This window comes from Camarhynchus parvulus, chromosome 5 (genome assembly GCF_901933205.1).
Source record: "Camarhynchus parvulus chromosome 5, STF_HiC, whole genome shotgun sequence".
Lineage (NCBI taxonomy): Eukaryota > Metazoa > Chordata > Aves > Passeriformes > Thraupidae > Camarhynchus > Camarhynchus parvulus.
Genome location: NC_044575.1, coordinates 57,823,783 through 57,850,054, shown reverse-complemented (window position 1 = coordinate 57,850,054; position 26,272 = coordinate 57,823,783). Strand labels below are relative to the sequence as shown.

Genomic DNA, 26,272 nt, shown 5'->3' with positions numbered 1-26,272 from the left:
GACTCCATCCCCTGGGAAGCCACAGAGCAACCACATCCCTCCCTCCCCACCAAGAGATTCGGCGAAGCCGGGGCAGGAAAGGTCACGTCAGCCAAGCTCTGCTTGTAATGAAAGTTTTTTGATTAAAGATTTCAAAAATAAAATAACTCCCCTCCTTGATTTTTTTTGCTTCCTTCACCTCGGGGAGCTGCCAGCAGAACCCCTTTTGTCTCAAGCCTGCAGAAGCAGCCAGACCCTCCTGGCCTCCCGTGCCCCTTCTCCGTCACTCGCCGGCTGTGATTAAAATGGAAGACAACCATCAAGTGTGCTAGAACCATTTTAATATAATTATACATATCTGCCAAATCCAGGAAAAAAAAAAAAAAAGGTTTATGCATATATATCTTTTTTTTTTCTTTTTTTTTTCAGTTAACATCTGCAAGCATAAACGACAATGAATTTCTTGGTTTGAATTCATCCAGGTCAGAGCAACTGCCCAAAGTCCTGTCGGATTTGCCGGTTACTGCCGGCGTGGCCAGCAGTAAGTGAGCTCCAGAGGAGTTAAATGTCCTCAGGTGGGGTATTTTCGGTCTTTCCTCTTTCATTCAGAGACAGTTTGTTGTAAAAAGTTTCAGTGCAGTTCACCTCGGGTGAAAGGCGATCGTGTTTTTTGCGTTTTTTTCTTTTTTTTCTTTTTTATTATTTTTAAATATATATTTTTAATTATTTTTTTTAAAGATGATAATAGGTAACTCAGTTGCTCTGAATTTCACTTATAATTATAACCTATTTAAATCACAGCAGAACTCCCGCTGGTGCAGAGTTCATAGTTGCATACAATACAGGAGATCACAGTTTTGAAGTCTAGCACAGATTAAAAACCACAGATGTACCATTTATATAAGACACACACTGATTGTCTCTTAAAAACTACATATTGACTCCTTATGAACATTATCTTTTTTTTTTTCTTAATCTTTAAATAAAGTAGTGCAGCTAGGACAATCAGTCACACAACCCACACAGCCCTGAACCAAGTTCTCCGGGTGCCAACTTCAGCAAGTTGGGCATGAAACAGTTGGATGAGCTCGAGAGAGAGAAAGAAAGAGGGAGGGACAAAAAGAGGGAGAAAAAGAGAGATGTTGTCCATTCTGAATATTTTAACTGAGGGTTGGCTAACACATTGGAAACCTCTGGGTAAAGGATCATCTTTCCACGCACACACAAAAAAAGAAATAAAAACCTAGACTCTTTTTTTTTTTTTTTTAAAACTGGCCCGCAGGTGGGAAGATCTCCCACCTCTTCCAAACAAAGAAACCCAACAATTGGCTAAAACTAGAAAGAACACAGATGGGTCTGTCTGGTTTCTGCTCACTAGATGATCTGTCCGTTTAAGGCCTTCCTCCTCCGTTTTTCCTCTTTATTATTCCTTTTCCAGAGCGTCTGAGCAGGAGATGAGTCTGAACGGGATCACACCAACACTGTCCCCCTCTTGTTGCCGTCAGTTTTTTTTTTTTTGTTCATTTGTTTGTCCGTGGAGTTATTTTTCTCTTTAATTTAACCAAGACCTGACTAAAACTGGGGCACTCAGCCCAGCCTGTTCGTTCTCGTCGCGGTTTCTCTGGGGTACCACAAAGGTTCTTCACAAAACCTGGAACTTCCATGACGACGTCTGGTCCTTATAATCCAAGCAGTCAGCATTGAAGTTTAACTTCCAGGAGGCCGTTTGGTCTTTATAATCCAAGCAATCGGTGGTGGAGTTAAAGCCCAAACTGGAGGCTCCATAGCCCTGGGTGGAGAGGGAGGCTGGAGACTGGTTGAGGTGGCTGGTGACCGCGTTGGCACCCATGGGACTCAGGGTGGCCCCCGGCCCGGGCAGCTGGTGGTGCATAGGGGTCAAGTAAGATCCACAGTCCATCCCTCCGAAATAGGAGGTCGATCCAGCGTATCCTTGGCTGTAGCCCGATGCCTGGGTGTAGGTCATGGGATAGGATCTCTGCATGCAGGAGGAAGAGGTGGACAGGGGGTCTGAGAGCGGGGAGATGGACGCCGGGCTCCAGATGGACACGGGGGCGCTGCTGCTGGAAATGGTGGGGACGGAGGTGCTGGAGGGGGGAGTGAACTGCCCGCTGGTCCCGCTCTCCGAGCTCACTTCCCGGGCTGGAGAATTCTTCTTCTTCGCCGGCCGCACCTTGTTCTGGCCCCCGTTCTGCTGCTGCTGCTGCTGCTGCCGGCACTTGGCCCGGCGGTTTTTAAACCACACCTTGAGGCAGAGACACGAGGGAGGGAGAGAGAAAAAGCCAGGGGTTAGGGATGGGCAAACCCGAGGTGGGGAAGAGATGGGTGGCAGGGAGACCCAAAACTGTCCCCCACCAAGAGCAGAGGGTTGCAGGCTGCTGCACAGAAAAGCTCCGGGGCTCCCCCTCCCTGAGATCATTAGCAGTAATAACAAGTGGAAATCACAAATCTAACTCCTTAATAAGGTCACTTTTGGGGGAGAAGGGGAAGCATTCCCTCTTTGCTGTTTGCCAGCCGGGGACCCCCAGGAATCACTGTGTAAGGCCTATTGAAGTCGAGCCCTTAATTAGAAACAATAGAACATCAGAAAAGGAGGGAACAATTAGGGAAGCAGAGGTTCGGGATGGGGAGGGCGGTAAAGATGTCTCATTTACGCTCCAAACGGGCTCTCTGCTCTCACCCACTCAGTCAGAATTGGCCTCTCAGCCCATCTCCCCTTCCCTTAGCAGGGCCCAAGGGGGCTGGCTGGCTCTGGGGAGGTTTTTTGGGGATGAGGATGGGGTTTGGCACGGGGTTGTCCCGATCCCAGCCATACTGGGGTGTCCCGCTCCCAGCCACCACACTCCACGAGAACACAGCACCACACACAGCCTCGGGAAGCCTCGTCAGAAGGCAAGTGGGAGGGATGGCTTTGGAGATGTCCTGCCCTGCTGCTGGGGTGTTCTAGGTTCCAGAGGAGGAGGCAGGAACCTCCTACCCTGCCAGCAGCACCTCCAAAATGCTGCCTGGATGGGATCCTCCTGCAGAGCAGGCACAGCCCAGCCCCAGGAGAGGGATTCCCTCCACCAAGGCAGCCCCTCTCTCAAAGTCCCTTCAGAGGGGCAGGAATCCCCCAGTCTGTGAGCTGGGGTCCCAGTCTGGCCCAGCTCAGGGGATGTGCTGATCCCTGGGGAAGGGGTAAATCCTTCGTGACTTCTGCAGGGCCCCCAGATGTCCGCAGGACAGGCTGGGATTTGGGGGTGCTGGGGATGGGCATGGAAGGTCTAAGAGCTGCCGGATCCAGGATCTGCACAACACCCCCTCGGTGCAGAGGGAGAAAGGGGGGCACACTCCAGCCCTGGGGGTGCAAAATGCCACCACATCCCCTCAGTGAACCCCCACGCAACTCTGAGCCTCCTTCACCCCACCAGGGCTTGATTTGCCTTCAGGACTGGATCCATCCCCTGAACTCGTCCCCTCGAGTCCCTCCCTGCCGGGCACAGGCCAGTCCCGGGTTCGTTGGGTATGGAGGGGCAGGGCAGGCAGGGCTCTCCGCATCCTACCTGCACTCGGGACTCGGGCAGGTTGATTTTCAGGGCCACCTCCTCCCGCATGAAGATGTCGGGGTAGCGGGTCTTGGCGAAAAGAGCCTCCAGCACATCCAGCTGCGCCCGGGTGAAGGTGGTGCGCTCCCGCCGCTGCTTCCGCGGCGTGGCTGCGAACGGAGCCAGAGGCCCTGGCTGTCAGTCAGCGGCCCCTTAGACCCCGGGGTCCCCTCCAGCCCCTTCCCCAGGGTGTACCCACATTCCCTGCCCGCTCCCGGGGGTTCCTCAGCCGCCACAGCGCGGCAATCCCGACTCCGCATCTCCCCTGCATCCTTCGGAGCATCTCGGCCCCATTCCCAGCCCAGGGCTCTGCTCTGTTTGCAGCCCCTTTCACCCATAAAAAGTTGGGGGTGAGGAAGAAGGGAGACAGAGGAACCCCACGCCCTCACCCACCCAACCCAGCGTGATCTCTGGGCATGTTGTGCCTCTCAAAACCCCAGCGGCTTCTCCTGCGTGGAGCAAAAAAAAAAAAAAAGGGCGGGGGGGAAGGGAAGAGGGAAGAAAAACGTGGCTTACCGGGATAACCGACGGACGGGTGCAACAAATCCATGCCCGAGGTTGTGAGACTCAGGCCATTGACTGCGTAAGGTGGTTGCTTAAGATAAGACATCATGCTAAAGTTGTGGCGGGGAGGAGAGTTGGCCGAAATCCGGGCGAGGGGGAGCCGGCCGAGCGCCCTGCCTGCCCCGGGCGGTGCCTGCGGGAGCCGTCGGGCGTGGGGGGGCCGCCAGGTGCCTGCGCAGGAGGAAGAGGAGGGAGCAATGCAGGGATGAAGGGGGAGTCAGGCCAGATCGCTGCCCCCCGGCTTTTATCCCCTCTGCCTCCCCCACCCCGTCAATCCTCCCGCTCGGACCCCGACCGGATTCGGGAGCTGGGAGAGACTGACTAGATAAACGCATCTCTCCCCAAAAAGGGCGAGCAGGGGAAGGAAGGGGGGGCACATCCCAGCCAGTAATTACTGCCCGAACAAAACCCCCCCATGCCTTCAACTGCCCGCATTGTACGGCGGCCGGGGGCATTTGCATAGGATTCCCGGCCGGGCACCGGCTAATTGTCTCAAGCAAAACTTGATTGGGGCCATTGGCAGACACAAAGAACCCCTCGGCTAAATAAATAATGCAGATAACAAAGCCCAAGGGTGAGAAACAAAGAAACAATTCAAGAAACCTATCTCTCCACTAGTCTCTTGCAAGGACTTTAATTATCCCAGGTTTGGGCAACATTCAAACCTTCCCCCCTTCTCCCCCTTTTTCCCCTTCCCCCCGACGTTGCTGCATTTCAGAGCTCAAATGCCCGCTCGGGAAGAGCCAAACTTTTCTGCTCTCCCGCCATCATCAGTCCACGTCTGCAGTAATTTCCACCGGCCATTTGCACCTAATTAGTACTCCGGGTAATTAGATTTGGAGGCAAGTAATAGATTTATTAGGCTTTCAAGAAACTCTTGATGACGGAGCTGAAGCTAAACAAACACCTCGGTGGCGAGCGGCCCCGGACAGCCCCGGCGGGCGAGCGGCTCCCCCGGACACCGCTCGGGCTGCCCCGACGGGACCGGGCTCTCTGCAGCGGGGAACGAGGGGGGACCAAAACACCGCCAAAAAAAAGAAAGAAAGAATAAAAAAAGTACGGCAATTAGTCAAATCGGGACTCCTAAAAAGGTTTAGGCTTTTTTTTTCCCGCAGAAAATATTTTTTTTAAAATCTTTTTTGAGCAAACGCTCGCCCTTCCCTCCATTCCCAGCGGCCGTCGGGAAAACGAACTCCAGCAGAACTTTCTCCCCGAAACACCCCAAAACTCCGCGTTTCAGCCCAGCCGGCTCCCCGGGCGGGCCGAGTGCTGCCAGGGGGCTCCTGACCCGCGGCACCCCCTGGGAAGGGAAGGGGAAGCGGCGCGGATCTTCCCCTTCTCCCCTCGGGGGGGGAATTTACCGCGCACAGCCGCGCTGGGCGGCGGAGGGAGCGCGCATCCAGCGCGGGGTGCGCAGGGTCAGGTCCCGAATTTCGCATCGCCCCCCGGGGGAGGCCGAACGGGGACGGATCTGCCGAGGGGGGAGCCCCGCTCCGCGGCGGGGAGCAAAGCGGGAGCCCCGCGAAACGCGCGGGAGAGACAAGCGGGGGTTGCTGCCCGCCTCAAAACGAACGCAGAAAAAAAAATTAAAAAACAAAAATAGGATTAAACAAAAAAAAAAGGAAAACACAACAAAAAAAAGGCGCAAACACCTCCTCCTCAAAAAAAAAAAAGAAACAACCCTAAAGCTCCGTTCGGTTAAATTCGGCGGCATCCCACCGAGGCGCCAGCCCGGCGCGGCCGCCCGCGGAGCCCCTCGGCCGCGGCCGCGCATCCCGGGGCCGCCCCGCAGCCCGCGGAGCAACGGCTCCACTCGGCAATCTGTCACCTTTCCCCCTCCTCCCGCTGCCCCCCCGCTCCGCGCACAGCCCGGCTACCAGTTGCTCTGCCCTCGCTCAATAATAATTACCCCGTCCGAGAATTAATTATAATAAATGTTTTCTTGATAAACTAACGAGATAATCCGGGCGGCACACGCTCCCTAATTACGAGCCGCCGGCCCCGGCTCCGCGGCTCGCCCCGGTGATTAATGCGGGGCAGCGATCCGCGCCCGGCCGCGCAGCCTGCGCCCCTGCCCCGGCCGCGCCGCGGGGGCCGCGGAGGGCAGGGGGAAAGGTGCCAAGGTAGAAAAGGGAATTTGTTTCCTTTTGTTTTGCAAACGACAGCCGCCTTCCCTGCCCTCGCCGCGCTCCAACGAATTTCTGTCATTTAAAAAAATTCTAATTAATTTAAATTTTTTTTAAGCAAATATTTTTAATTTTTTTTTTTTTCTCGCTCTGGAGGGGCTGTTTGAGGTGATATTTTCCCAACATGCGAATTTCGCCCCGGTGCAAAGGCGGTGGGGATGGACCCGTCACCGGCTCTGCCGGGCGGTCCCCAGAGCTTCACCTCCGAACCTCCGCGCTGCTCCGCGGCCGCGGCCCCTCTCCGGGACCGGGAGCGGCGGAGCCGGGCTCGGCGGGCAGCCACCTCCGCCTGACCCGTCCCTGCCGCCCACCAGCACCCGGCCTTTTAAAAAAAATCATTTTTAAAGTGCTTTTCCCCCCACTCCTTTCTTTCTTTCTTTCTTTCTTTTTTTTTTTTTACTAGAGTTGCACCTTTTCAAAATAAATAAATAATAAGTCTCAACTTCTTTAAGCAGCCGAAATCGAAATAAACCTCAGCAGCCAAGGAGGGTTTTAGTTCTAAAGAAACTTGTGCCGGTGCACAAGGACTTTTCCCGACTTTCTCTTTGTCAGCGCGGTGCGAATTCAGAGGAGAGGCCGGGGCGCGTTCCTCGCGGTCGGTGCCTTTAGGAAGCGCTTTCCCAAGGCATAAAAAAATAAAAATAAAATAAAATTAGGCAGGTGGATACCAGCTCCAGCCCCTCTCCGACCTGGATGCCATCCCTGCCATCCGTTTCGCCCACACCAAACCGTGAAGCTCGGGCCCTAAATGCCTTGAAGATTTCTCTCCCTGCGCTCTCCAGCCCGGTTCTCCCTGGCCGCGAGTGCTCAGAAACACCTTTGCAAAATTACTTTGCTGAGTCTCCGCATCGCGAGGAAGAGGAGGAGGATGAAAGGATTCTCAGGTAGGAGTCGGAAGAGGGGAGAAGAAATTCCTCCCCGTTTTTTTTTTCTGTTTGTTTTTTTTTTTTTTTTTTTCCCTTTTTACCCTAATTTTAAAAGTCCAGCTTGAGGTCAGGAAATAACTCCAGGCCGAAGGAATAGGCCGGAGAAAAATCATGTAGCTGAGGAAAAGGCGGAGAAGCCCCGCGCCCGGCCGCGGAGAGAGGAGCGGCTCCGCGCCCGGCCGCGGGGCTCGGGGGGCTCGGGGGGCGCCCCCAGCTTCTCGGTCCTGCCCTTCTCCCTCTCATCCCGCAGCTCCCGCTCCCTGCCGAGCTCCGAGCCCGCTGTGCCCGAGCTGGGGCCGCCTCCGCCCGGCCCGGCCCGGCCTCTCCCGGGCAGCTCCTCGCCACAGAGACCCGCACCGCACACAGGCGATTCAAAAATAATCATAATTAAAAGGAAATAAAAATATAATTTTAATTTCCCTCTCCCTGCATTCCTGGCCGCCCAGCGATGCCCCCGAGGAAGGATGGAGCCAGCGGGTCGGACTTACCTGCGAGCCTCGCCGGAGCCGCGGGCAGGGCTGGGGGGCGAAGGGGGAAACCTGCTCCCGGATCCTCGCCAAATTCCGAGCTCGGGCTGAGCTGGGAGAGAAAGCACAAAGCGGGAGGTTAGAGAGCTCGCCGCATGCACATGCCCACGACATCGGGGGGAAAGGGGGGGGCGGAGGGGGGGTGGAGAAAAAAATGTTTGAAAAAGGAGAATAAATGGGGAAAAAGGGGAGGGGACGGTGCAGGAGAGGGATGCGAGGATGCTCGGGGTCTGGGCTCGGTACATACAGAGCTGGCCGGTGCTGGAGCTGGTCAAAGTGATTTTATTTTTAATAATAGTGGCAGGGTGCGTTGGAGCTGAAGGTCTCTACCTCTCTCGGGGAGCTTTGCTGAGAAAGCGCCTCTCTGGCAACTTTTTGACGCAAACTCTCCAACCAATGGCAGGGAGAGAGTGATTGACACATCTAAGCCAGGGGGAAAATAATAAAAACACACACAGGGGGAGGAAAAAACAGGCCGCTGCTGTACCGGGGGGACAATCCAGAGAGAAATAACAGCCACCGAAATGACACCAGAATATACATTAAAAGAACCTGCTCGGTTTAAAAATATACATTATGGAGTGGAGCGGATGAAGTCATTGTAGAAATTAACGTGATGGACAGCAGAGATGGAATTAGCGAATTGCCCGGGGAAGGCGAGGAAGGGGGGGTCAGCAAAAGGCTGGGGGGCGGCTGTAATAATAACAACACCACCACCAACAAAAGATATTAATGTATAGAAGTAAATATTTGTGAAGGGGGGACACGGAGCCCGGCAGGAGCCCTGGGCTGAGCGGCAGGAGATGGGTGAGAGGAAACCCGCGGGAGCCAAGGGGAGAATCCCCCCCAGCACAGAGCGGGGTCCCCCAGCTCCGGTCCCCCCAGCCGCACCCCAATTCCACCTGCCAGGGCCGAGTCACTCCTGGAAAAGGGAAAATGGGGTCACCTGGGGGATGACTTAAATGCATTTTAAATTTTATTTGTAAGGATACACAGGGATGAGGGTGTGGAATGGGACTTAGCGGCGTCGCGTTGAATTTGCAGATGGGGACGTGCACATGTTTTTAATCGAAATAATTCGGCAGCGGTGACGGGCTGAGGGTGAGGAGGGCCCAGGGGGTTCCCGGTGCCGGGTACACCGGAGCTGGGCTCCGGGGTGTTCCCCTCGCACCTCCCGTCCACGCTCAACTTCTCCCGGGTCCCAGCGCCCCGAAAATCAAGCTCTGGCAAAAAGGCAGGAGGATGGAGGCGGCTGAGGTCGGAGGGAGGGAGCGCTCACAGACTTTCCTCACTTTGTGACAATGGGGGCAAAAAACTGCAGCGCCTCGATCATTTTAACGGGGTGACCTATGTTAATGAAGTTATAGCAATTAATTCGCTTCTTTGTGGCTCTCTCCGAGCCTGGCTGCGTGCGATGCAACGTGCTTGTCCTTGGACTTTAGCGCCGGCGGTGCCGCCCGGGTTTGCAGGAGCAGGTTTGGGATGCTCGGGGCTGGGCTGGGCGGATGATGGGTGGTGTGGCTTGGTTTTGGGTTGTTTTTTTTTTTTTTTTTCTTTTTAATCCTTTCCTCCCAGAAAGGAGGAGGAAGGAGGCGGCAGAAGGGAAGGAGGGAGGGGAGAGGAGGGGAAATAAAACAAACAAACAAACAAACAAACAAACAAACAAACAAAATAGCCCCTCGCCCAGAACCGACGCAGCCCTGCCCGCCGCAGCCGCTCCCACTTTGGCCGCTGGGTTTTATTTGTTTGGGTTTTTTTTTTTTGTTCGGTTTTTTCTTTTATTTTTGCGAGCCGACTTCATGGAAAGTTGGTACCCGGGGTACCCCCGGCAGGTAACCCCTGGCCCCACGGGACTCCCAACCCCTGCCCTCCTTGGAGCTGTGTTTTGATTTATTTTTCTCTCCCAGACCCGCGAGATTCTTTTGTGGGGACTTTTTTTTTTTCGTGGGTTTGTTTGTCCAGTTGAGTTTGTTTTGTTTTTTTAATTGGTGTGGGTAAAGGAGGGGCAGCTGCAGCCGCCGTCCCTTTGCAGCATCCCCCCCTTCCCCCCTTCTCTCAAGCCTTGCCCAGAGATCCGAGCCGGGCAAATCCTTCCCTCAGCCTCTCCCTCAGCAGAGCACCAGGAATAAATATCCCGATTGAACCCTTCCTTCCCCCCCTCCGCCCCCTCCGCCTTTGCCATCGTCTCCCGCCCCCACATATTATTTAATAACCTTAATCCACCTCCGAAGAATGAGAGAGATAATTCGTTCCCGTGTATCCTGACCAGGAGGGTATTTTGGAAATCGATTAAAAATAAAGGGGGGAAAAATTAAAAAAAAAAATAAAAAAAGGAAGGGGAAAAAAAGAGGGAAAAAAAAAATAAAAAAGGGGTGTGTGGGTGCTGGAGGCAGCCGGGCTGTGTCAGAGCAGGGCTGAGCAAGGCAGAGAAATAAAATTCAGTGCCTGAAGACAGAATCAGGAGGGGAAGCAGAGCCCAGCCCTGCCCTGCCCGCAGCTGCCTGGCCCTGGGCAGAGCTGTGCCCCGGCTGCATCCACGGGAGCTGCAGCATCCCAGCCGCTCCCTCTGCCCCCTCCAGCCCGACGAGTCGGGAATAATTCCCGCGGCCAATAAAACAAGTGGCAGAGATGGACAGTGTTACTTAAATAAACAAGGGTCTCTTTAAAATTCTCATCCACTTCAGATGTCTAAAGTAAGATTGCGATGATTTTGTCACGGTTTGGTAAATTTACCCCTTTAAGAGGCTTTCATAAATCCCAGAACACACCTTCAGCCAGATTTGAATATAGATTTAGGTTTTAAAACCCAGAAGCTGGGAACACCGCTTTATCAAAGAGAATTTCCCTTTAGCTTAGCAATGTGTCGGAATGGCTCTTGCAAAGATTGGATCTGAGAGGGGGAAAAAGGGGGAACCTTCTTTCCTGGAGCAATCCTGCACACACTTTGCAGCTGCCTCTGCCTTCAGCCTTCTGCAGCTCGGGGAAAAGTTACCCCCAAAAAATTTTGATAATCATTGTTGCAGCTGTAGGATCTCGATTTTTAAAAAAAAAATTACAAATTTTTTACTAATTTTTTTTAACTTTCCCATCTCTTCTGGTCCGTTTGGAGAGCGTTGCAGAGCAGGTACAGCCCCAGGGATCCAGACTAGCTGGGGCTAACGGGGAGTGAGTGGAGATGTGTGATTTTCTGCCCTCTGAGAACTTTATGCTCAGAGAACCCAAATCTGCTTCTGGGATGAAAAGAAACTGTAACTTCTGCTTCTCAGTAAGTTCTCCAACTTTCCGATGCCAGCCGGGTTGCAAAGCCATTTTCTCTCTCTCTCTCTGCATAGCTGTCTCTCTTCTCTTCCTTTTCTCCTTCGCCCTCTTCACTTTTTTCTCCTCCTGGTTTAATTTCCGACTCTCCTCACTATCGCGACCGTTCCGCCCGGGCTTTTATCGCCGTGTGTGTCGCTCCCAGGGCTGAGCTGCTGCCCGCGGTTGTGATGACCAAGGGTGGGGGGAGGAAAATAAGAAATTATTCATTCAGGTCGGGTGAAAGTTAAGGAAAAAAGCGGGGGGTGTGGAAATGAAAGCCCACCCCAAAATGAACCGATTTATAATTTGTCATCTTTGTATCTCTGATGGGCTCCGGAAAGTGATGCACGCTGCAGCTTTTAAGCTTTTCCCTCATCGGATTTGTGTCTAGTTAAAATATTCCAGACTTTCCTCGAAGTTTATCTGCAATTCAAGTGCCGGTTGGAGTTTATTTTAGTTTAGGGGTGGGTTTTTTTGGGTTTGTTTGTTTGTGGTTTTGTGGTTTTGGTTTGTGGGTTTTTCGTAAGTTCTAAGCTGCCCCTCACCCCAAAATCTCAATTTCTGCGGGTGCAAAGGCAGAGACATTGGTATAGCTGTGTCAACTTCGAGAAGGGGTCAGATTCGTTTTAAAATGTTGGAATGATTTAAAAAAAGATTATTTCCCTCCTTTTCCAAGCGTTGAGAGGGGATGGTGGAGCCGTCACCTCTTTTGGGGTAGGGAAATAATTGAAAATATAAACCAAAATATGAAGGCAGCATCTTTGCCTAGATGAAACCAAGTTTCATAATTGGGATGGGGGGCCGGGAGGAGGAGAGAGAGGAGGGGATGGTGAAGGGATTTCGGGGCCGTCTGAAATTTGCCCAGCTCCTCTTGGAGACAGGCAAGCCCTAAAAACGTCACCCCGAGAGCAGCGAAAGTGAGGTCAGGGCTTGCACCTGAGGGAACGGCTCATGTGCGGCGGGGCGGGGGTGAAATACCCCCCTTTAAAAACAACAAAAAAAACCCCCAAATAAATGAAAGAGCAAGAAATGCTGGGTGTTCAATAAATGCAGCAGCATTTGGGGGAGGCCGTGCGGGGAGGGGGCGTCCCCCGGGGGCCTGGGGCAGGGCTGCGGCCGAGTGTGCGGGGGGTGTGCGGGCATGAAAGGCGCTAATGCTGCCGGTTTACATAATTTTTTTCTCTCCAGGCCATGAAGTTACCTTGACGAGCAGCTCGCTGCAGCAATCAGATTATAGCTCCCAAGCCAGATATTAAAATAACAGTTACAGTCCCGCGTCCCGCGTGTTGGCAAACTTGGGAGAAATGAAGGGGTCGGGGGAGCGGGGGGAGGGAGAGAAAGAGCCAGAAAAAGGGGTTTTGTAAGAAAGAAGAAAAGAAAACCGCAGAGAAGCTTTAAACTAGTCTTTCGTTTGTAACCTTTTACAACCTTTATTTCCCGTATATGAAAAGCTCCTTTTATTGAGACCCAGAAAGAACTTTTTTTTTTTTTCCTCCCCCCCCCCCAACCTTTGGATTTTTAATTAGAGCCCCTCAATTGCAGCCATATATATAGGAATCGATATAAAGTAATCCGTGGAGATGGGCTAAGGTTTTAATCGAAAATCTTCTTTGCCATTCTTTGCAGATCTTCTTTAGCCGCTGGCTGGTGGAGAAACAAATGTTCATTACAAAAATACCCCCCGAACCCCCCAAAGCAGCTTCCCCCCAAGCAAACAAAGCCACAATGCAGAAAGCTTGCGAAAGATCCCGAACCAACTGTTGTTACCATGTGAATAAGAAATTACTCCTATGCTTAACTTCATTCTCCCTTGCAGGCAGGTATTTTTTCGTATTGAAAAAGTTTAAAACCGGCTCCGAATAGTGTAGTTAATTTTTTTTTGCTTTCTTAAAAGGTGTCTGGGTGATGGTATTTTCCGTGCGGGAAGGGTCTGGCTTGTGCCGCGGGTGTCTGTCTGTCTGTCTGTCCGGCAACAAAGATCCCACACGTATAACATTGCTCTGAAATCCACATCCCGTCCTCTTGCAGCTCCTCAGACTCACAAATATCGCACTTTCTTGAATTCTTTTCTATCCCCCTTTCCCCTTAGTATTTGGCTTCTTTCCCCCTTCTTTTATTATTTTTTTTCTTTTTTTTCTGCAAGTGCTTTATATTATATCAAATTTAACTCTTTGCTCCCCCGCCATGAAATATTTCTTTTCCTATGTAAAAAGAAAAGAAGAGAGAGAGAGAAAAAAATCCCAACTTCCCCCAAAGCTCCCCCAAGCTTCCTTCTTTCTAAAGAACTAGGGCTGTTTTTCTCCAGGGGAAGGAGCGGGGGGTGGAAGCTAAATATTAAACAATGCAGGCAGCTTCAGGTTTATTTTGGTAAATTAATTGTGAGACTGTTCTGGCTCCTATGAGTTTCTGCATGATTAAACTGTGCTATTTGTTCCCCAAAGCTGCACATTAGCAGAAAGTGCAAGTCTGTTTTAAAGCATCATCCTCAGGTTTAATGTAAGCAAACTGGGCTGAGCGAAAAGTTTACCCGAGTAATTGCAACTAAGAGTCCGCTGTAGTTGTTTTAATCATTATTTTCTATCTGATAAGTGCTTTTTAAAGAACAGACCCCGCATTTTTTTAATCTGAAGGAAGCGAATCTGGCCGTATTTGTACCCCAACCTCGCGTCTTATCTGTATGAAATTTCAATTTATTTAAAAGCTTGGTATTTAATACACGACACGGGCCACATTTAGTTTAGACAAACCCCCTCTTGTACTTTCTCCGTAATCACGCCTAATGAAAAACGTGGGATTTTCACATTATTAAAAAAAAAAAAAGTGAAAATATAATGCATCTTCATTAGGAAAATTGACTGCTGTGCTCAAGACAGTTCTTAATTGAAAAGGCAACCTATTTTAATGGTGTGGTTGAGGAGAAGATTACATACTTTATCCAAACACAAAGACAATTAATAATGAGGAGCAGGCTGCTGCCATTAACTCTAATGTAGTTACATCAATGTCAGTGCGAGTGCTCGTACCTGAGAGGTGCTGGGGGATGCGCCCGCGGCCCCTCCGCCCTGCCCGGCCCGGCTCGGCCCCTCCGCCGCCGCCGCAGCCCCGGCCCCGGCCGCCTTTGCCTCACTTTTATTATTATTTTTAGTTTGAACGGCGGCTCGACCCCGAGGAGTTGTGCGAGCGCGGCTCGCCCTCGCCGCTTTGCTTTAAAGGGACTTTTCAGAGCTGCCTAATTCAGGATATTTAAGCGCAGGACAATGCGGGGTGGTGGGAGCGCTTAAGCTGCAGTTTGCAAACGAATCCGAGCCCCACAGCCCGGGGAAAAGTCCCGTCCCCCCCGCGAGTCCCCGGCGCTGCCGAGCGCCAGCGCTCGCCCCAGCGACGCCTGCACTTCAGGCTTTTATTTCCACTTTTGCATGTTTTTTTTTTTTTAATAAAAATTCAACTTTCAGTCGCTCGACGCGCTGATCAGGTGTGTTTATACCGAGCGTTGGCTGTGGATGTTTTGCTTGGTATTTTTGGGGTGGTTTTTTTTCCTTTTCCCAGGAGGAGCGGCTGGGTGGGAGCCGCGCTCCCCCGCAGCCCCGCGGTCCTTGCGCGGCCGCGGAGCCGAGGAGGAGGAGGAGGAGGAGGAGGAGGAGGAGGAGGGATGCGCGGAGCGCTGCGCGCCCCTTGCCCGACTTAAACAAAGTCCTCTTCAAAGCCCCTTCCTCGGCAGCGAAGTCGATTTGATAATTAAAAATAAAATCATGAAGCCAGAGCAGCGCAGTTTCTCCCCCACCAATTAAATAAATAAATATCCCACAACCGATCCCTCCCTCCCAAAATTGCTTCCCCCCTCCCCCAGCGCCATCCCCGCCTGCAACTTTCCCGCAGATCTTTGTCCCGCACCGGGCAAAGCGGTGCCGGAGCTCGGGGGGATCCCGGCTGCGTTTATTTGGGGGGTGAGGAGCAGGATTGCCGGCCTGCATCCCGCATCTCCGGGCGGTGCTGGTATGGAGGGGGGGTTCCTCCTCTGCGCCACCCTTCCTGGGTTAAATTGGTTTTTTTTTGGGGTGTCTGGGTGGGTGCGGGGACAATGCGGCCGGGGGGGCCCGGGGGCGGGCTCGGGCCTAATCCCGGCCGTGCCCCCTCCGGCAGTTTTTAATCTGCGCCGGGGGAGGAGGAGGAGGAAGGGGAAGGTGGAGGGCGGGCGGGCGGCGGGGCCGGTGCCCAGCGGTGCTGCCCGCCCCGGGCGCGGCCCCGGCCCCGCCGCAGCCGCAGCCGCCGCCCCCGGCACGGAGGGAGGGGAAGGGGTGCGGCCCCGCACCGGGCACGGCGGGGAACCGGAGGGCGGGACGGTGCCCGGCATCTCCCACAGACGGACAGACGGACAGGGCAGTGCCTGGCATCTCCCACACGGACAGACGGACAGGGCTGTGGCACCCACGGACACAGACAGGACAGGGTGTCCCGGCATGTTTACAGACAGACAGACAAATAGACAGACGGACAGACAGTGAGGGCTGTGCCCAGCACCCTCTCACAGACAGTGGACAGGGCTGTGCCCAGCATGGCTCACAGACAGACGGACAGACGGACAGGGCTGTGCCTGGCATGGCTCACAGACAGACAGACGGACAGAGCTGTGCCCAGCATCCCCTCACAGACAGACAGACAGACAGGGCTGTGCCTGGCATCTCCCACAGACAGACGGGCAGGGCTGTGCCCAGCATAGCTCATAGACAGACAGACAGACGGACAGGGCAGTGCCCGGCATCTCCCACAGACAGACAGGGCTGTGCCCAGCACCCTCTCACAGACAGATGGACAGGGCTGTGCCTGGCATCTCCCACAGACAGACAGACGGACAGACAGAGAAACGGACAGAATGTGCCCGGCATCCCCTCACAGATGGATGGACAGACAGACGGACAGGGCTGTGCCTGGCATCTCCCACAGACAGACAGGGCAGTGCCCAGCATGGCTCACAGACAGACAGACAGGGTGGCGCCCAGCACCCCCGTCACAGAGAGACGGACAGGGCTGTGCCTAGCATGGCTCACAGACAGACAGATGGACGGCCAGGGCTGTGCCCAGCATCCCCGCACAGCCAGCCACGGCAGTGTGTGGCTGCCCTCCCAGACAGACAGACAGACACGGAGGTCGGATGGGCAGAGCAATGCCCATCCGCGTCTCCCAGACAGACAGACGGACAGACAGCTGTGGCCCAGCAGCCCTCACAGAACAGAGCTGCTCCGGCTGGGGCCGCCCTGGTGAGCGGAGCTGGGGGCAGCCCAGGTGGGGCCAGGCTAATCCCCAGGCAGACAGACAGACAGGCAGACAGACAGACAGACGGGCGAGGGGATGCCCCGTTAAATCCCAGGCAGAGCAGGTGGAGCATGGCTAATCCCAATCCCTGGCAGAGCCGGGCAGCGCCAGCCAGGACAACACCTGGACGGACAAACAGCCCCGGCACCGCCAGCCCGGGTCCCGCAGGTTGGGAAGGAGTTCTGGGCTCTGTGACCGTCCCGGCGGGGGATTTTCCACCTGTGCAAAACCACAAGGTTGGGATTTCCCCGCAGGGAGAGGCAGAGCAGCGGGGGCCGCGCTGGCTGCGGCCTTTAGGAGCTCTCCCGACATCCGCAATCGCAGATAAAAAGAAAGTTCCCGCTGCTTCCCTTCCAGACAAATGAGCCTGGCCGGCTCTCTTTGCTCTCGAGCAGCATCTGCCCACCCTCTGCACCTGATTTCTCGCAGGAAATCTTTCATCTCCCTGCCCCGCCTGCTCCCGCAGCCCCGGCTGCTCTGCCGGGGCTTTAATGGGACGGGAGGATGCGGAGAATCCCCCGGGATGGGGCTGTGGCCACCTCCTCCCTGTCACCATCACCCCCCGTGCCCTTCCCGCAGCTCCCGAGCCCCCTCGGTCGCTGATTGCAAAGGGAATTTTGACGGGAGGAGAGGAATTTCCGTGGCTTTCGGAGACAGCCGTGCTTGGGGCTGCCACCTGGTTTCTCCAAAGGCTGTCCCTGCAAAGGGGACATTGGGAACACACGGGTTTGTGGCTGTGTCTAGAAAGCAGGAATATGAGAGCCAGATGCAGCAGGGTTTTGTGTGGAATTGTGTCTGTTTGTTTGCCTGCTGTTGGTGTAGGCAAACCTGATAGCAACAGGTTGTGGAGAAGCAAAAAATCCTTATTTTCATGTGCGCTCCCTGGGGTGAGGTCCTTTGGTGGCAGGTTTCTTGGGAGAAGAAATGTTTTCTGGGTGAAATTTGGCCATTTCTCACCATGTCCTGTCCCCACACATTGCTGTGGCAAAGGGCTCAGGAAACACTAGGGTGAAATCCTTTGGTGGCAGGTTTCTTGGGAAAATGAATGTTTTCTGGGTGGAATTTGGCCATTTCTCAGCCATGTCCTATCCTCACACACTGCTGTGGCACAGGGCTCACATCAGTTGCCTGCATGAGGTTGCCAGGAGCATCCAAAATGCCCTCAGGTCCCTGAGACCTCCACTCCAAAGGCCTTGCAGGAGATCTGTGCCCCCCTGGCTCAGCAGTTTTATGCCAGAGGGACACCCAGAGACATCTCAGGTGGAAGTGGACACCTGAATTTAGGCAACAAAGCCATGTTCAGTGTCTGAGCTGCTCCAGCCTGTGACAGTCACTCCTTCAGGTCCCTTCTGGTGCAGGGTGACACCTCTGCCACAGCTTTTTGCATCCACAGGTGAAATGCAGGAGCCTGTAGGTAACACAGCCCTGCCCTAATATTGTCCTGTGCTCTCTGTCCATCTCTCAGTGCCTTGTTCTGGAGGACCAGTGATGATTTGGCAACTTGATCGACACAGCAAGCGAGGTTTGAGCTCAGGAGGTGCTGGCAACCCAATTAGGGAGAGCAAAATCCTCCTGAGGTCCTTCAGCTTGGCTATCCAAAGTGTATTTTGCTTGTTTGTGTCTGCCTAGGGGGTGTTTTGGATGTGTGGATGTACACAGAGGAGAACTGGAGAATGTCCTCCAAACCCTGAGGTTCTTCCCTGCCTGTGTGCAAACTCAGGGCCGGCAGGATGAGGTGGTAAGAGAACAGATAAAACGTGGTGATGGTTGATTTGCAGCTTGCTGTGGCAGGGATGGGTAAAGGAGAGCTGGCTGCAGGTGTTCATTGCAGGGCGAGGTCCAGGGCCAAAGCTCTGGCTCATCTCTGCTCCAGTTCTCTGGGATCAGTGGCTTGTGCAAAGGAAAATTTCTGGGAGAAGGGAAAGGGATGAAACTGCTTCTTCAGCCCTGCCTGGGGCTGAGAGGAGGAGGAAGATGGAGCAGGGGTGGGGCTGGCATGTGTGGGAGGGTGTATGAGCAGGAGGATGGAGTTGGAGAGGTTCACATTGGACACCAGGAACAATTCCTTCATGGAAAGGGCTTTTAAGCAGTTGAAGGGTCTGCCCAGAGAGGTGGTGGGGTCCCCATCCCTGCAGGTGTCCAAGGAAAAACTGGATGTGGCACTCCGTGCTCTGGGCTGGGTGACAAGGCGGTGACAGTCACAGGTTGGACTCGATGATCTTGGGCATCTTTTCCAACCTCAGTAATTCTATGGTGATTTTCACTTCATCATTTTGTGTTCTTATCTCTGGTGAAATGGAGGAAAGCTGCAGCTTCAGCCCTGTTTTGGTTCTTGTAGGACTTTTCAGCCCTGGCATATTTTTCTTGTATTGTGCTTTGCTTTTGGAGTACCTGTTGGATTTTGGACCACAACTCCAGATTTCCTACCTGTGCATGGAGCTGCGAGTAGGCTTCTGTAACTCCATGATCAGGACATTTGCTGTGATTTACTCCACAGAGTCCATTAATCCACGTCTGATACCTGATGAGAAATTTGGAATAAGCTGCAGCATGTCTTTATGCAACACAGACAGTCACAGGCTATGTCAGCAGCTGAAGTATTTTATTGAAATGCAACTTTCCAACATTTTTTTGACATAAGCGTTATCAAGAAATGCAAATTATCGCATAATAATACAACAATATGATTGCTCAATTCCCCTTAACTCACTGCAGCTCTTTTCTGAAGGAACACTACAAAAGGAAGGAGGTTGATTCCTTTCACATAACTAAGGACTTTTAAACCTTTTTAAAGTGCGTTTTTAATAAAATATTTTATTTTCATGCTATCCTCCTGCACTGTAGATAGTTTCAGCCTCTGTGCTCGGATTAATTGTTACAGGAGTTATTAAATAAAGCCTATTAGATTAAAAAAGAACTAATATAAACACTACTGGCTGTATTTTACCCAGCCCCTGCCATTCAAAAAAGCTTCCCAGTGGCTGATGGATGAATTATTATCGATGGAACACAGGACTTTTAACACTCCAGATTTTCTGTGTGCACTAAGATCACAAATCCAAGTCCATTTATTAAAGTAAATAGAAGCCCAAGGTGTTTCTCAAGCAGAAAAGTTAATTTTAAAGCCCAAGTGGGCCTTTATTTTGAGGAAAAAATATTTCTGAGAAAAAAATCCCATGAATATTTTTTTTTTTGTGGCACCAAGCCTTGGCAGTTTGTATATTTTTTACTTCAAATATGACCATTTTGTCAAATCTGTGAATTACTCAAAATCTGGAAGGAAAAATCAGTCTGGAATGGAAGTGGCAAGATGGTTTTGAGAAATGCAGTTGGACACCTTAGAAAAATGAGGACAAGGATGTTATGGATTGGGGGAAAAAAAGGTTTTTCCGATATTCAGGCATTTATGGTTGAGCCAGTAAGAGAAGGTCGTGCTGAATGAAACTCTAGTTGTTACTCTGTATACTGCGAAACACTTCAATTATCATTAATTATTAATTTAACCTGGCATTGGAACTTCCTGCCAGTACTAATGGCTGAATTCTCACCACACTTGATGACACAGGGGTGTTTTTTCTCTCCAGCTTTCAGGGGAGGAGCTGCCCCTTAAGTGAAGGTCAAGCAAAGAGCTTGTGGGAGGACTGGTCTGGTTCCTGCATCCCTTTCTCAGGCTTCAAAATCCAATGAAGTAACACCCACAGCATCTTCCAAAGGAGGAATTTCAAGTGACACTTCTAAAGTCTTGGACAAAACATGATTTTAGGTGGTTTAGAGCCAAATGGGCAACGCCACATGATGTCCCAAAGTGCTAAATTTCCCTCAGGTTTAACCAAAGGATGTGTAAAAACTCATGTGGCTGCACATCTGAGGCAGATCAGGAGTGCAAAGGTGTTGGAACCCTCGATGCTGAGAATTTTAGACTTTCTGTCCCTCAAGAGAACGCTGCATTTGACCTGAGGCTGTAGAAAAGTCTCCCAAAATTAATTAATAGCACTGAGATTACAGGTGTGTAGTTTAAATAGAAGTGTGTAATACCACAAGGCAGAAAACTTAGAGTTTAAGGTTTGAGAATTTGGCAATAAATATGAGGCAAGATGGAAGTTTTTAGGAAGTTTCCATCCTTAAAGCAATGGAAGCTTTAAGAGGAATGTATATATGGCAAGAAGGAACTTTTATTATAGCAATATATATAAGGCAAGATGGAAGAGTAACTGTTATTTTCCTTCACCTTCTTCTTCATAGGTTTGGGCAGTGTTATGCAATTAAACAGAAAAGTCCACATTGCAGAACATGAATAATTAGTTATTAGGTTAAAAGTAAAAATAATGTAGGTGTCATTTCCTAATTAGATAGTTTAGCCTTAAAAGACTTCATAGAGAAAAATAGTTCACTCAAATGTATTTGTTCCAAAAGCCAGCCTCACAAACATTGCCAAGAGCTGCTTTTGAAGGCATTGTGGGATTTCTGGGATTCTCCTGTGCAGGGCCAGGAGTTGAACTGAATGATCCTTGTGGGTCCCTTCCAGCTCAGGATATTCCATGAGTTTGTGCTGAGCCCGGATTTTGAGGGAGCTCTGCCCCACATCCAGACCATGCAGCTTCAATTGGCTTCATTTGGCCTTAATTGGGACCTCCCTGGGAACCAAGCTGCAGATTCATACCCTGGGAATTTTTCACTTTGGGAAAGGTGGAGGAATATTGAGGGACCTGCCCAGATTTGTTCCTTAGGATAACTGGGCATCCTCCTGCCTTAGGATCCAGCACACAGGATCTCTTGGGTTATATGAATTATACGAACTAAGATATCTTGGGTTATAGGAATTAAGAGCCTTGTGTGTTTTCTCCTTTCACTGAAATGTTTTCATTTTCCATTTGTGCACCAAAATCATCAATATCCCTGTGGGGAAGTGGAAAAGGGCCTGGCTGCTGGTTTCTCAGGGAAAATGGCAGCAGTGGCTGTGGAAGTGGCACTGCCTGTGCCTTCCTCTTAGAGGAAGTTTTTTGCCCCTCTGTATGGCTTGGGAGAGGAAAGGTGAGACCAGATTCCAAATTTGTTAAAACCAACCCAAATATTGCAACAGGGATCACACAGTTCCAGTTGTTTGTCCCAAAGGAATACTTATAAATCCATCAAATTTCAGTTGGCATTTTAGTTATTCTGTGTTTCCTCACTTTTGTGGTAAAAGCAGCTTTTATACTTCCCTTTCTTTTTTTTTTTTTAATATATATATATATACATATATTTAAATATTTTTTCCCCTTTAAGGCAGCAAACCCTCCTAACTGAACCCTTATAAAGATCTTAAACCACCTGGGAATGGTTCTCACTTACAAAATCCTCCCCATGTGATGCCCCTGCATGGTCCCCTGGCTGACAGCTGGGATTTCCCTTTTCTGGGCACACAACTTTCAGCCTGAACTTCCTCACAAACTCTTGTTTGGATCTTTCTTAGAAATCTCATCCAGTGCCAACCCCTTCATCTGCTCTAGACCTGAATTTCCAATTTTTTCTTCTCTGCACTTGCAGAAGGGGCTTGTCTGGCTGGTGGAAAGGTCGGTGCATTAATCCCAAATCCTTTGGTGGGGTTTTCAGCACCACGCTCGTGGAGCTGGGGGGAAAATGTGTTTTCCTTTTGGTGACTGAAGCAGAAAACTGTCAGGATAAAAGTGGACTATACAGAGCTGAAAACAGATTTTATTTTTTTCTCCCAGATTTTACAGGTAGTCTAAAACCCCTTGGAAATGTGATTTTGAATCAGTCACAGACATTGTGCTTAGCTGACATGAAGTATTTTATTTTTAGGCTATTCAACTAGTTTAAAATCTCTATTTAGTTTTTTTTTAGGTTTGGTTTTTTTTTTTTTTTTTGGTAAGAAACTGCTGTTTTAAAATAATAATTCTAAAAAGTTAATTTAGAAGAAGTAAAAAAACCCCACAAAACTAAACTAAAAAAAACCACACACACAAACTATGGGCATTTTTGAAAGTAAGCCTTCCTTAAAAGAACATCCAAAGGAATGAAGACTTTCTTATTTCCCAAACTCCCCCCATACTCACAAATAGTTTTGAGTGGCATGACACTCAAATTTTCAGTGAACTTGCCCTCTATCAAGAAACAAAATAATAGCTTAGTTCTCCCCACCTGCTGTGACATCCCTTAATTCCTCTAATTGCTTTAATATGAGCAGGTTTGGGCTGTGTTTATATATTTTTTTTTTAAATGTGGAATATTGTGCAAGTCTGATTGTTCCACTGGTGGGGAATGGGTCAAGGAAGGGGGGGAGCAGGTGTGAGTAGAACTCATCCAGCAGCATCCCTGAAAGCAGCACCACCTGCAGCAGTGCAGGGAAGGAGGGATTTACCTCCCTCAATGTGAAAAGGAAAAGATTTTTGGGGAAAAAAAATATTTTGATTAAATAAATATTCATAGCAACACCTGTGTTAAACATCAGGCTGATTTTTGCTAAAGCAGCATCCTGGTGCTCATCCTTAAATCCACAGGTCCATCCCTTTGTGTCATCCTTCTGTGTGGGCCAGAGGTGTGGAAAATTCAGAAATTCAGAAGTGCACTCATTTGATGGCAGCAGAAATGGGGGAAGCACGGGCAAGAGGAGGCTGCCAGCAGTTAAAAACTGGGTTAAAAATCAGGGTTTGGGAGGGACACTCACATCTCCTCAAAAGCAAACCTAATTGAGACAAGGACAGAGCAACCCAGACATTCCCTGAGCCCTTTTCCCATGTGACAAAGCCAGGGGTGACCCACATGTGATCCATGATCCCGCTCCACTTGCCAGGGAGGCAGATGCTGCTGCTGCTTGGAAAACCCTTGGCCAAGCTGGAGCTGGGCTCCTGTGATTGCTGTCCAAGGAGTGTGGTGGGCTGGGATCACTGGGGTCCCAGTTCCCACCATCATCTCTCTCCCTCCTGATAAATTAAAGCAATAAAAATAGAAATAAAACCACCAAACACAGATTTTATGCCTCCCCTTGTTGTAATTAAATATCTTAAAAGCATAATAAAAACCATTATAAGAGAATGAAAAAAATGCTGCAAAATTTTGAAGCCACCCTCTACAAACCCCAAACCTCTCTGCTTGTTCCTCTGGTGGCTGAACACTGAGATGAAACAAATCTTTTCTTTCTGATGGCAGCAGTTAGGACATGAGTAATGATGTTAATTAATCAATTAATGTAATAAACCCATCCTCAGGTTGGCTCTAATGGGGTGAGGGGGAGCCCCTTGCTCATCACACTCCACTCAGTGGGGCCACACTGAGAACATCTCCAGTGTTTAAATTGGTGGGAAATGCTTTCAGAACAGTCTGACCTTGTGCATCCTTAACCAGAACTCTCTGGTTTCAGCTCATGTGAAGTGACTTCTTGGCACTGTTGGGATTCTGGATGAGCTCTGGCAACACAAAGTTGAGTTTGAGTGTAAATTTAACGACTCTTTCAAAGCAAATCTCTGGCTCTCTTTGGAAGGGGTTGTGTTTGGCACACCAGGTTTAATTTTGCAGCAGCAAAACTTGTGGAGTACGCAGCCGAGACAGGTGGATTGAGGCTCCACAGCTGCTCTTCCATCACCTCCCATGTTATTTTTCCAGCTGTGGAGAGCTCAGCTACTCCTGTGGCTGACACACCTGGCCTTGCTCAGCCCTGGTTTTATTTTTAAGTTGAGCTGCTGGGTGCTTGAAGAAAGGAAAAGAAAAGGAAAAAACATGAAGTTTGCTTGTGGGCAAGACAAGCTTAATTCCACCTAAAACCCTTTCCAAGACAGAGTTGAAACTAAAGCACAACATAAGGTGAAATTACTGTGTGGTATTTTCAGGGTCCTCCGTGGCAGGAAGGAAATGATCAATCTGACTCCATGTCCTTAGAAGGCTAATTTATTATTTTATGGTATTATATTATATTAAAGAATGCTGTACTAAACTATACTAAGGAATAGAGAAAGGATACAGACAGAAGGCTTAACAAGATACCAATGAAAAACCTGTGACTCTCACCAGAGTCCTGACACAGCTGGCTGTGATTGGTCATTAAGTAAAAACAATTCACATGTTGCATAAACAATCTCCAACCACATTCCAAAGCAGCAAAACACAGGAGAAGCAATTACTGTTCAGATAATTACTGTTTTCATTTTTCTCTGAGGTTTCTCAGCTTCCCAGGAGAAGAAATCCTGGAGAAGGGATTTTTCCAGAAAATATGACAGTGACATTACTGCACTCATTGGATTTGCTGTTCTTGGGCTGCTACCTGCATACTCAGCCCAGCAGCTTCCCAAGCAATCAAGTGTTGGCCGATTTTGAACAAACCCAGGATCCTTCTCTGGCGTTATTTCTGCTGGGTTTGGTCATTGCTCAGCTCTGACTGTGCCTTTTGAAGGGATGAACTCGTGGAAATGGCCAATGCTGAACCTGAGCTGTTGCCTATCTCCATGCTGTAGACTAAGAGAGAAAAGTGAAGGAGGAAAAAGCTCCAGCTGGCTTAGGAGGATTTGGAGTCTTTAAATGGAAGGAAGTGGTGAAACCTCCACTGTTTTCACCTAGAAGTGCAGAGGTAGCTTTAAGAGAAGGCAGTGCTTGTTTTTGCAGGCAGTGAGTGCTCCTTGTCAGGCTGATTCCTTTGGTGCTTCAAGGTCTGCTCCCTGGACTGTGACTTTTTTTGGGGGTCTCCTAAGCTATGCTGGGCTGCAAGACTGCCTGGATTTATGGTTTATTACACCAACACCCCTCTAGGTTCTGTTTGTGTGGTAGATTTCAGTACCTCATACCCCTGGTTAGTGAGGCAAAACCATGAAGAATGGGAGCTATGGCCTGGAGGGGGAATGTTGCACATATTTATTTATGATCAGATGTGGGATGGGAGAATTACATTTGAAAGGAAATGGTTTGTGCTTTTAATAAGGCTCTTCACTCACAGCTATTCTGATCTACCTCCTGCATTACCCACTGCTTTTTCCTCACACTGTTGTGGCTTTATGGTCTGCTGGCTCACAGACATGCATCTTCTTCATTACTTAAAAAACCTGATTGCTTTACAGCAATCTTTCTGCAGATACAAAGTGAATGTTATTTCCATTTGCTTTTATGTTCCTATATATAGAATACAAAAGCATTGCTGTTATTAATTTAATATGGAGAACCTCTTAAAATGGCCCAATCATCATCTGTTTTATTAGTGCCTGCTTGATAAAGCTTCCACATCCTACAGTTAGTTTGCTTCTGAGGATAAGACTTCACAATATGCACTGAGATTTTGATAAAATCTCATCAAAGCCTGCTAAAAGATCTTTATCTATTTTGATTGGCTTGATTACATTGATTAATGAAACACTGGAGGATTTTATGTGATGGGATTAAATAATGCAATTAGTTTTAATAATTTTTCTAAAAAAATAGAATTAGGTGGGAACAAAAGGGAAAAAAGAGAGCAATGTTCTGCGTTCTGTGTTCATGATAAGTTGTAATTCTTTGCTTTACCCCTTGGAACAGTGGCATTTCACAGACCTCAGATGCAAGAATGCTCAGGAGGAAATGCAAATGGAGAGGTTAAAACTGGGGTGAATCTTAACTCAGCAGGTTTTTACGGGCTGGCTCTCGTGCCAGTGTTAGGAAGGAGTTGTGGGCACCCTGAAGGTCTTCTTTTCTGCATTGGCCTCCTCCTGGTTCACCTCTGGTTGTTTACAGGAGAAATGGGGTTCTGGGTGAGAAGAAAACGTGTATAACTTTAGTGGGCTCAGAATATTCAGGGACTCACAGCAAAAATCCAAAGTTCTGTGTAGAGGATCCACAAGGGAGCTGGAGAGGGACTTTGGGCAAGGGTGTGGAGTGATGGGACAGAGGGATGGCTTCACACTGCCAAGGGCAGGAATGGATGG

General features: G+C 50.0%; 1 protein-coding gene across 4 annotated transcripts; it reads right to left on the bottom strand.

Annotated features, from left to right (window-relative positions):
- Nucleotides 1-300: 300 nt before the first annotated feature.
- OTX2 (orthodenticle homeobox 2) lies at nt 301-8,147 on the bottom strand. Of its 4 annotated transcripts, none has more exons than XM_030950404.1 (5): nt 8,032-8,147; nt 7,746-7,836; nt 4,098-4,316; nt 3,540-3,712; nt 301-2,242 (listed from the first exon to the last, which is right to left on the bottom strand). In XM_030950404.1, exons 3-5 carry the CDS (start codon nt 4,192-4,194, stop codon nt 1,622-1,624), a joined length of 891 nt encoding a protein of 296 aa, XP_030806264.1. In that variant the 5' UTR covers nt 4,195-4,316; nt 7,746-7,836; nt 8,032-8,147; the 3' UTR covers nt 301-1,621. The 4 variants fall into 4 exon arrangements, with proteins under 4 accessions (XP_030806264.1, XP_030806268.1, XP_030806267.1 ...); XM_030950408.1 differs by having other exon boundaries at nt 3,540-3,691; XM_030950407.1 differs by lacking the exons at nt 7,746-7,836; nt 8,032-8,147 and adding an exon at nt 5,827-5,917.
- Nucleotides 8,148-26,272: the final 18,125 nt, after the last annotated feature.